Genomic DNA, 10,676 nt, shown 5'->3' with positions numbered 1-10,676 from the left:
AACAAGAATGGTAACTGATGATTTAACAGAGAAGTGCTGCAGACTAAAGCAGTTTTTCTGCTCACACACTATTACGATGCTTGATGGAGATGTGTTGAAAAACATTAATTCCCTGAAATACCAGTTTAGGAAAGCTTTTTCATGAAAAAATAAAAATTAAGTAATTTTATATAGCAGTCTCCAGACACCTATCACTTGGAAATCTGAAGCCAATAAATCCATTTGTCAGAGACAGAATAAATTGTTAAAGAAGCTATCCTGTTGGTTTAGTAAATTAGCTTGAGGCTTATCTGAATCTATATTCAACACGGGACCTGTGGAACTTTCAAATATAGAAAGATATTTCTTGTATATTCCATTTAGAAAGCAATGAAGTGTAAACGTGCAGCTAAGTTCCTTAAAATCATATTGTGTATGCTAACTAGCTGGAATTAGGATACAGGAAAACACTGTCTATTTTAAGTTAATGATTCTTAATTTCACTGACTCATTAGTTAAGAATGATTGCCTTAACTTACAAAGCCTGTTCAAGGCTGTGGAATTTCAGCTGTATCATTTATATATTATTTGGTTTTTAAGCAATTCCTGTACAGATCAAAAGAAATAAATGGGATGAGAAATAATTTGTGTTTTCAAATGTTTTCAATTGACGTTGGGGTACATGCATTGTCACTAACTATATTATTAAACAGTGATTCTCTTAATACGTATTGTGACTTTAAAAGGATTCAGGTCTGAAAAAATGAAGACTACTATTTTAAAGGATTATTACTTTTTTTCTGGCTTAATTCTTGAGTAACTCTTAACTGTGATCAAGCAAATATCCAAGTGACTTCAAAGAACTAGGGATCCTCAATTGAAGAAATCTGACTTAACATTATTGTCCCAAACTGTTTAGGTTTCCATCCTTATGCCTGAGTGTAAAAATATAGATGGTACATACACCTACAGTACATATTAAAAAGTATATTGCTATGTTTCCTGGCTGCAGTATAGTCCCTATACAGTCATTAATTGGTTAATCTCTACCTAAGATTTGTGGCCCACCCAGGGGTGGGCTTAATGATACTAAATTTTCATGGTTACTCTTAATAGATTGTGGTGGCACAGTTCCCCAGACAGGAACATGCAGATCAGAAATCAGTGGTTCCCAAAGTTTGCACCGCTACAGTCCCCTAAAATGGTAAATGAATCCATTTTGATTCCCTCCACACAAATAAAGCTAACAGTTTCATTGGTGTCAGGGTTGGACAAGAAATTAGTATACCGCTTTTAGTAATTATTTTTTAATGTATCAGAGAGGTTCTCAGAGTTTGTGTTACAACTGCCCACTGTGGGTTTGCACAGAAAAAATGAGGAGCAAAGTTCCAAGGTTTTGACAGTGGTCCACTTTGCCTGGGCAGTCCTGTCCAGGCTTTTTTTTTTTTTTTTAATGTGACTCAACTAAAGTGCTTGCAACTTCCAAGGAACCCTTGCATTAAACTATGCATTTTAATTATACTGAACAGTTGCATGCAATTACTTTATAATACCACCGTCATAATGATCAACCTTTCCTCCCAACCTAGCACATTCTGTAGACTGCTAGTATTGCAGGAGTGTTTAAATATAATTTGATCAACTATAGGTTGTTAAATAAGTCTGAACTTGTCACTGAATAATCTGTTACGAAAGCTAGCTTAGCTAACTGTGCTATTGGACTAATTGTCTGCAAGAACTGAGTTCTTGCTGACAGATAGCCCAATGGTAAGGTTAGCTAAGCTAGTTTTTTACAGAGCATCTTGAGGTCTAGATGTCTCAGTATCTCACTATATTATAACATTTACATTATTTACTACTTCTGCAAGGATTTACTTGTATGCAGCTCCCTCTATTACTGATTGCCTACAAAATTTGGATGATCAACTTATGTTCTCAAAAAGTTACTTCGTTGGCTGCTGTACCTCTGTGCCTTCATTTTCTCTCTGAAGAGAAAACTATAGCTTCTTTCCTAACAGCAACCCAGTGTTTTCTTAGTGAAAAAGGATCTACAGCTTTCTTCTTGCCTGAAAAAACAGAAATGATTGTCTAGTTCAGCCTTTATGAAAGAACAATTTGATGGTCACTGTTTTTCTGTCTCTGATAACTATTTTTATGCGTAATTCAGTTCTAGTGCAGATTATTGCTGGACTCTTATTTTAACCATTTGCTTTAGGTACATTTAAATTGGCAGCTTTCACTTGATAAATAGGAAAAAATATTTAGAGGCATCTGGGAGTGGAGGTTGTGCGTCAAAGAAGGTGAGATAGCAATTGTGGCCATCAAATCCCCACCTTTTTTGTATATGCGTACACAGGTAGAAAAGTGCAGGGCTTCAACTGCATGGTTGTGTTTAGCATCTTGACTTTTTTTACTATCCCTCCCCCCCGCGCCCAGGACACCTGTGATAATATTAATTTTGTTTTGAAATATAGTGGATGGATTGTTCTGAGTATCCTCAACCTGTTTTCTGTTAAGTTGTATTTTCTTATGCTATACGGGACAAATATGTAATTTGGTATTTTGAATCTTGGCAGGTTGCTTGTCTCTGAGCTCATCAGTTGGCTTTCTGCTAAATGAATGTTTTGGAACTAAAACCAGTCATTGTGGTAGCCATTTTTTGACAGACCACCACACACACAACGTTTCATACTACCAAACATGTTTTTTTTTTTTAAAGAAAGAAAAGGTAAACAATTCTAGCCTAATCTGTTTAAAGCAGTACTTAGTCCTCTATTGAGTTTTAAGACTTATTGCCATGCTTCATGATGAAAGATCTTGTTGCCCATTTTCTCCTTCTTTTTCCTATCTACTGAAAAGATTTAGTGAGCATAAACTTTGGCTATAGTTTCTGGAAAATTTGGTTGGTGCTAATAATGGTATACACTGATACCAGAAAATAAATCAGCAAACTCTAGTAATAAAAGTCAAGGAGCACAGTGAGAAAATGGGTCTAAAATTAAATATAAAGGCAACTAAACTAATGACCACAGGTACAACAACCATGCTTAAAATTGACAGTGAAGATATCAAAGTAGTAGACAGCTTTGCCTTTTAGCATCAGCCATTAATAGTAAAGGAACAAGCTGCCAATAAATATTGCACAGACTAGCATTTGGTAGAGCAGCCAGGAAGACCTTGGAAAAGATATTCAGATGTTGTGATGTGTCTGTACCTACAAAGATCATAATATTTCAAGCAATAGTATTCCTTGTGACACTCTATGGAAGTGAAAATTGGACTTAGAAGAAGCAAGATAGGAAGAGTATTCATGCTTTTGAACTTTGTTGTTGGAGAAGACTCCTGGAATACCATGGACAGCCAAGAAAACAGACCGATGGATCAAGCCAGAGTTCTCACTTCGAGGTACAAATGATCAGGCTCAAATTATCATAGTTCTGACACATTATGTGAAGACCTAGCTCTCCTAATGATGGGAAAGGTGGAAGGAAAGAGAAGAAGAGGAGAATCAACAGCAAGGTGGACAGACTCAGTTATACTGGTGATGAATGCACCATTGAAAGACCTGAAGGACCAGATTAGAGACAGAATGTGATGGAGAAAATCTATCTATGTGGTTGCTAAAAGTTGACACCAACTTGATGGCACATAATCAACCAATCAATAATGGTAATACTTGAATAAGTATTTTAACATTATTATTATTATTATTATTATTATTAGTAGTAGTAGTAGTAGTAGTAGTAGAAGTAGATCAACACCTATCAACGTTTTAAATATTTAATTAGGCTTCAAATGTACTTCTTTTGTTTTGAAAAACAGGACAAAATAGACTTTTCTAGCATTTTTCTATTTTTTTAATGCCTTTATTCAATTAAATAGAAAAGAAAAATAAAATTAGGGGGCATCTGATACATATGTGTGTGTATAACATTAATGTTTTAATAAAGAATTATAATATTTCATTATAATTTTCCGTACATAGTCTACATCCATAAGCAACTTTTCATAAGTCACAAGTAACATCAGATCTTCAGTCTATCAAGTAATTGGGTCCATAAATTTGTCTTTCAAAAGTTGAATGACAAGTCTCTTAGAAAAGGGACTTGACAAATATAAAAAGGGCATGACAAATCCATTCTCATTATACAGCCTTCAATTTCCATAGAAGGTAAGTACAGTAGTTCCAAATAATATAGATTTTAAAAAATACTATCACAGAGTCAAATTAATATATATAATAGCTTTTTACCAAAATATAATGACTGGTAAAACATAAAAACATGTTTGAATTAACTTTTATTCACTTCTATTGGTAACTTTTATTCTTATTTTATCTGCAACAACAGGATGATTTACTTGTTCTTTTTCAATACAAACACAATGGGATTAAGTCCCTATTGTTATATGGCAACCTTGCCATGGCACCTGCCTTATGGAACATTCTCCCGCACCCCCCAAAGTGAGGTCAGCTCCATCCCTTCTTATTTTCCAGAAGCCCCTGAAGACATGGCTTTGTCATCAGGCCTGGGGATCCCAGGGGACCAGTGAGATCTTGAGGTGGCACCCTTGCTAATCTAATTTCTTGTGAGTTTTATACTTTTTAAACTTTTTAATAATGACGGTTTCCTGACTTGTTTGTTGTTTTTTATCTTTGTTGTATGCCGGCCAGAGTCACTTCTTGTGAGATGGGTGGCCATATAAATTTTTTATTTATTTACACACACACACACACACACACACACCCCTTTTCCAATAAATAGCAGCTTAAGACTGTACTCACAATTATCAAAACTAACTCTTGGATGGTTCTAGTCAGATGTTTTCCACTCTTAAGAACATAAATTGGTCCTAATTCTCCAAATATCCCAGAAAACAAAACAAAGCAAACAGTACTTCTTACCTGCAACTTTTCTTCAAACCGAATTTCATGAACGGTTCACAGCAATACAATCCACTGCTCTTGTTTCTTAACAACATGATTTCCCGATGAGTCTTCTTAAAAGCAAGGGAATTTTCAGTTCTATTTTGATACAATAGCAAAACAAAAAGGACACCGAGGACTGCAGTAGGAACACACAGAGACTAAACAGATTTTATGTTCCATTCACTTGTATAAAATTGTGCAAAGAACTTCATCTTGTTCTCATCCCTCCTTTACCTACATATCCCCAACAGATTTGCTTCAAACGGGTATCAAGTTTCCACATAAGATTGGGGTCAAGGTGGAATGAGAAGAAAAATCTGATTCCCTGTTATTCCCTGTTACTGAATGCCACCATTGGTAGAACCATACATTCAGGTACTGTACACAAAAGAAAGACTGAGCTTGTTATAAAGCATATTATCTGGGCTGCAAAAATATATATTAACCCTGGATGATGGCAAAGAGGTACAAAAAACCTGTTTGGCATTATTTACCTAGTGGCATCTGATTTTTGCAGCCCAGATAGGATAGTCCAAGGAGATGGAAAAGGGGGAACTCTTAGTCTAGTTTAATAGAACAAATTTAAATTATATTCAGAGCAATCTTCCAAATATCAACTTCAATAATGAAAGAGATGTAAAAACATCCCCTCCACAACAAAATAAGCACCTACAAATGTAATGGAGTCATCCTTTCATTCCAGAAGTGGGGAACCTGTGGCTCTCAAGATACTGCTGAATTACAGTGTTCGGCATCCCATCTGTGTGGTCATCCTGGCAGGGGCTCCTAGGAGTTATGGTTCTGCAAGATCAAGTGAGTCATGGATTTTCTACTCCTGCACTTATCTTCATTTACTTATGATTGCATTTTTGGTTTATTGAACGTTTATACCATGTCACTGTAAATTTGTATTTAGTTGGTTTATACAGAGTGAAAGTGACCAATAATACAAGCATATAATAAAAGGAAACAAGCAAAACCACTTTTGTAGAAACGAAAGAGTGAGAGCTGTACAAGACAGCTGGGAGTAGACAGTGGCTGAAAGCACTGAGGGAGCAGGATGACCTGCATCTTCTTTTGGAACCATCTTCTCTTGGCCCACAAAGGGCTGGAATCCAAACTTCTGCTTTGTCAAAAAAGAAAAGGAAAGGAAAAAAAAGAACCCATCTCATTAATCCTGTTTTCTCACATGCAAGATGTTGTTGTAATTATTTGGAATGGTGGAGTGGTGCTTATGTACATTGTCCCTTATGATAAAAACCACATTTAGTTTGCTGATTACAATTCTACCTTAGGTAGAAAATGGGTTTATTTCCTTTGAAATCCTACAGATCTCAAGACTAGTGTTATAACTAATGATACTCTTTCAATGCTTGCTAACATCATAGTTGCTATGCTACATCAATTTCCTTGTTCTCTTTCAGACAATTGGTTTAAAAAAGCATAAATACCCAATTGTTTCCTGTTTTTCTTGATTTTTACTTGCAGTCTTATAGCTACCTTTTCATAGATAGAAGTGTTTTAGCCTTTTTAAAAGAATAAAATAAAATCTGCAAAGGAAATTTTGATCCACTATTTGATGGAGCATGTCTGTTCCCCAGGGCATTTAAAACCAAGCTTCAAAGATACTATCTTCCACAAGGTTTCAAAGGGAATGTCATTATGAACCTGGGAATCCATTTATAGATTCAATCATATAAAATTAAGTTTGTTGGAGTTTGAAAATGACTACCTAATGGTTGTATAATTGTCCATTCAACTTGTTCTGCCAATTAGTTATTAGCTAAGCTGCTAAAATTAAGGTATACTCGGGGGATAGGCTTTATACCTCAGACTAATCTGTAAGGTGGGTGTTTCATTTTGGCTTAGTGTGTTAGGCATACAGGGTTTGTGACTAAGTATAAAAGGTGAACCCTTCCAATTGTGACTTATTAAATAACAAAATGTAATGACTTAATGTAATGTATTGGCCCAGCCTTCCCAGCCTGGTATCCTGTGGCTATATTGGACAACAACTCCCATCATCACCAGCCAGCATGAGAATGCTGAGATTTATAGTTTCCCATATTTGGAGATCCTCAGATTGAGGCAAGATGCTTTAGATAATCTTTCTGTGAGTGGATTTCAATTTCATTCATACTTTCTAAAATGATGCATGAGACTCACTTTGGAAGAACAACATATAATTTTCTGTTTCCATTTGTAAAGTATGATAACATTTTCTACATCTACAAGATGACTTTTAGTTTATGCAAAATAAATGCTAGTATGTTATCCTTTAATTGCCTCTACTCCCTCCCCCTGCCACCCCATAACATGCTGAAGGAATGTTATATATTGGTCATAATGTTTTAAACCTGCAAGGCAGGTATTCTGGCATCCATTTATAAAAAGCCTTCTGGCTTCATTTTGGAGTTGTCTTAAGATTTGTTATTTATTATCTATATTAGTTATTCCTTCCCACCTCAATGAGGATCAACAGCTACTGAGATGAAAGTAGCTTCACTGCCTTGAAAATAAATGTATTAAATGTGTGTTCAAACCCCATTCTCCACATTTGAAATGTCCTTTCCCCATATTCCAGCAAAATAATTTTAAAAAAATGCACAACAGTGGTCAAATTCTGGAGCAGGACTAGTGTAGGAAATGTGAGTTTCCTATCTTGGATCTAAGGTATAGCAGTGGCCTGAAGAAGAACTTCGAGATACTAGGGAACTTTGGTAGAGGTCTTAGATCTTGTCCCATTTATGGTTTATGGTGGCACCATCATGCTCTGAGACTTTAGAAATTCCCACTTAATCACACATTATTTTCATCTGATCTCCTACTCATGAGTAAAACCATGTTAAGTGACTATTTCCTAGAATGGAATAAAAATAATATTTTTTCCCTTAGGCCAACAGTGCTCTAGAATATTAAATTGTTTTAGTATTTTATATATTTATATTTTGACCCAAGTATGTACACAGCCAGATGGACACTTTAAAGTACTGTTCTTCAGTCTGTGAACTAGGAGGAAAGTTTATGAACATAGTCTGCACCTCTCTTCTTGCTAACCCCTTTTCTATCACAGAACTGAGCCTGGTGAGTGACACAGTCCTGTTTTAAAGAGGGACAAATTAAGGTGATTCTCCCACATTCATTTTCCCTCCAGTGTGAGTGTGACCTGCCAGCAGGAAGAACAGCCATCAGTTGTTCTTCGTGTATGGTGGGGCAGATATGGGTTACTGTAGGTGGGTGTTTAAAATGGCTGGATTAGCCACCTGTTGGGTGGGTCCCAGGAATGGAGATGCTCTGCTCTTGCTACTGTCAGGCTATTTCTGAACATGGGTCTAGCATTCTTCTAAAAGACTGCTAATCCCATATCCAAAAATAGCCCAGCTGATAGGTCACAAACACGGAGGACAAGGTGGGGTGAAGTGGGAAAGGGTGATTCATAACAAGTGAGCTCCATCCTTGAGTCTGTTGCAGTGGAATGGCAGTGCAGACAGTGAGTGGCAGTGGCTAGTAACACCCTCCCCCAAGTACTAAAAACAGGAGACGTTTATTTAAATCACACTTATTGGGGTTGGTAAGGTATTTGTTGGCTCAGTGCTGCATGCAGCCCCCATCCCCCTCTTTTTTTGAGCCCTAGAATCCACTGCAACCATAATAGCCAAAAATCACTAGACATTCCTTATCTTTTTGAGCTGAATACACAAAAACTGTAGTATAAGGTTAAAACAGGTTCAACCTATTGAAAGCAATAAACCCTCCCAGACTTTTTCAGTTCATAAAAAATAACAAAAGGACTACATCCTCCAAAAATGTTAAATTAATCCTAACTGCCAAAAAACTGATTATCCCTGTTCTCAATATTGCTGGGCTCCAGTTTGTATCTCTGAGCAGAGTATACCTAGTAAGATCTGGCAGGCAAAATTCCTTAAATTTAAGTATAGATTTGGAACCTAGAATGAAACATTAAATGCAAATAAACAAACCTATTCCTGGAAGAAAAGGGTCAAAATATGCTACATATTCCTGCTAGCTGCTGCAGAGGCTCCCTGCCAGTATTCTCTTCTGGTAATGCACACAACTGCTCCAGAATGGCTCCAGGTGGACAAACTTCAAAGTTTGATCAGTTTCTATCTTGGGTGAAGTCCAAAATCTCATGTTCTATTGGACTGATTTTACCCTGGTTGTAATCTAGTCCCCCTGGCAAGGCTGGCCTTTGCATTGAGCATTCCAAAACAACATTGCTAACAAGCTAAAAGATGAGACTTCATTAAAATCTGATGCCTGTAACAGGAAAGATAACATTAGTGCCCCAGTTCTAGAAAACAATTCAAAGTTAGCTTAGATGGAAGGTAAGGCCATAATAAGGAGATCAAGCAATACTTCTAGGGTTGCTAGGCAACCCTTCCTCCTGAATCAAGCTCATCCTTGCCCCTTTAAATCAACTGTAGGATTAAACTTCGCAAAGGCTAGCTGGTGGAAAACTTTCTTACAGTCTGTTACATGCAGATTACATGATAACCTTACAAACAATATGAAAGAATGCACAACAGGACCATTTGATTTAGTTATCCTACTAATTTTTTCCTTCCTCAAAATACAAATGTTTTCCATAGGATTCTTGTTCTACGGGGCCTAATGGGAATTGGAATACTGTATAGCAACATCTGCAGAGTCATAGATTCCCTCCCACAACCAGTGCACTCTTATCTGCTCATGAGGACCATTTCCTCCTCCTCCTCCTCCTCCTCCTCCTCCTCCTCCTCCTCCTCATTATTATTATTATTATTATTATTATTAATTGGATTTCTTTCCCACCTATCTCCCCTACAATAGGAGACTCTGGGCAGGTTACAAAGACATTAAAACTATAAATATATATAAAATACATACCATATATAAAATTAAAACAATACTAGAAACAAAAAAAATCCAAGACGATGGAAAATCAGGGCAGGGACAGTCAGCCACTATGGGGCTAGCCATCTCCCTGCTTGAGATGTTCCCTCCCCACCCCAGGCCAAGTGGCAGAACCAGGTCTTCAAGGTCCTTCAGAAGGTCAGGAGTGAGGGGGCCAATCGCACCTCCGGTTACTTAGATCTAACCACAGCACAAAGATGCTGTGGTAATGCTCCCCACCCGCCTGTCCCCCCATATTCCTTTCATCTCATCTACAGTCCATGAGTGAGGCAACCTCTTAGCTTGTACCAGTTTTAAAGTAGTGTTTCCCCCTTATTCTTACACTACTGGAAAACAGCATCAACGCTTAAAAAATGTTTCAACATGTAAAACATCTGTTAGGCTTTTCCTTGGAGGGAAGGCAGGCAACTGTGATGACCAGGAACAGCGGCAATAGAGGTAGGATAAGATTGGCAGTGGGGACAGCAAATAGATTTTTGGCAACGCAGGGAAGGATGGATAGCACTGTAGCACAGCAGTGGAGAAAGGCCATGAATCTCTGTGCTATAACAGCACTGATTCCAGAGTAAACATGCATATGATTGCATTGGATCTAGAAACACATTAAATCATGTTTTCTTAGTAAAAGCATCATTGGCACAATGGATGTTTGTTTTCATGCTGTCTCCGACTGAGCTTCAGTGGGCTTTTAAGCAGAGAAACTCGAGCATTCCATACTCTTCAAAACATTTCATGCAAGTAGCAATGGAAGCATGTTGCCATAGCAGCAAAGCTCTTTTCTTCTCCAGTCAGATCAAGTTTGAGTAGAAAACCACCTGATACTATTACAGCACCTACTAACCACCTAAATTACAAA

At 37.2% G+C, this 10,676-nt stretch overlaps 1 protein-coding gene across 2 annotated transcripts in view; it reads left to right on the top strand.

The window, feature by feature from the left end:
- The first annotated feature begins 1,546 nt into the window (after window positions 1-1,546).
- The window catches only part of TMCC3 (transmembrane and coiled-coil domain family 3), a 120,739-nt gene continuing 111,609 nt past the window's right edge, over window positions 1,547-10,676 (top strand). Inside the window, exons 1-2 of one of the 2 annotated variants that reach the window (XM_088141894.1) lie at window positions 1,547-4,566; window positions 5,610-5,719. In XM_088141894.1, the coding sequence (XP_087998020.1) occupies window positions 5,702-5,719 (18 nt within the window). In that variant the 5' untranslated portion in view covers window positions 1,547-4,566; window positions 5,610-5,701. Of the gene's footprint in view, window positions 4,567-4,599; window positions 5,720-10,676 lie in introns of those variants that run through there. The other variant, XM_088141895.1, reaches the window with a different exon arrangement.

Source organism: Python bivittatus, unplaced genomic scaffold (assembly GCF_059951505.1).
Source record: "Python bivittatus isolate LINGU-HERP-01145 unplaced genomic scaffold, Pbiv_v1 ctg000330_np1212, whole genome shotgun sequence".
NCBI lineage: Eukaryota > Metazoa > Chordata > Lepidosauria > Squamata > Pythonidae > Python > Python bivittatus.
The sequence above is the reverse complement of the archived record's forward strand: the minus strand, read 5'-3'. Positions and strand labels throughout refer to the sequence as shown.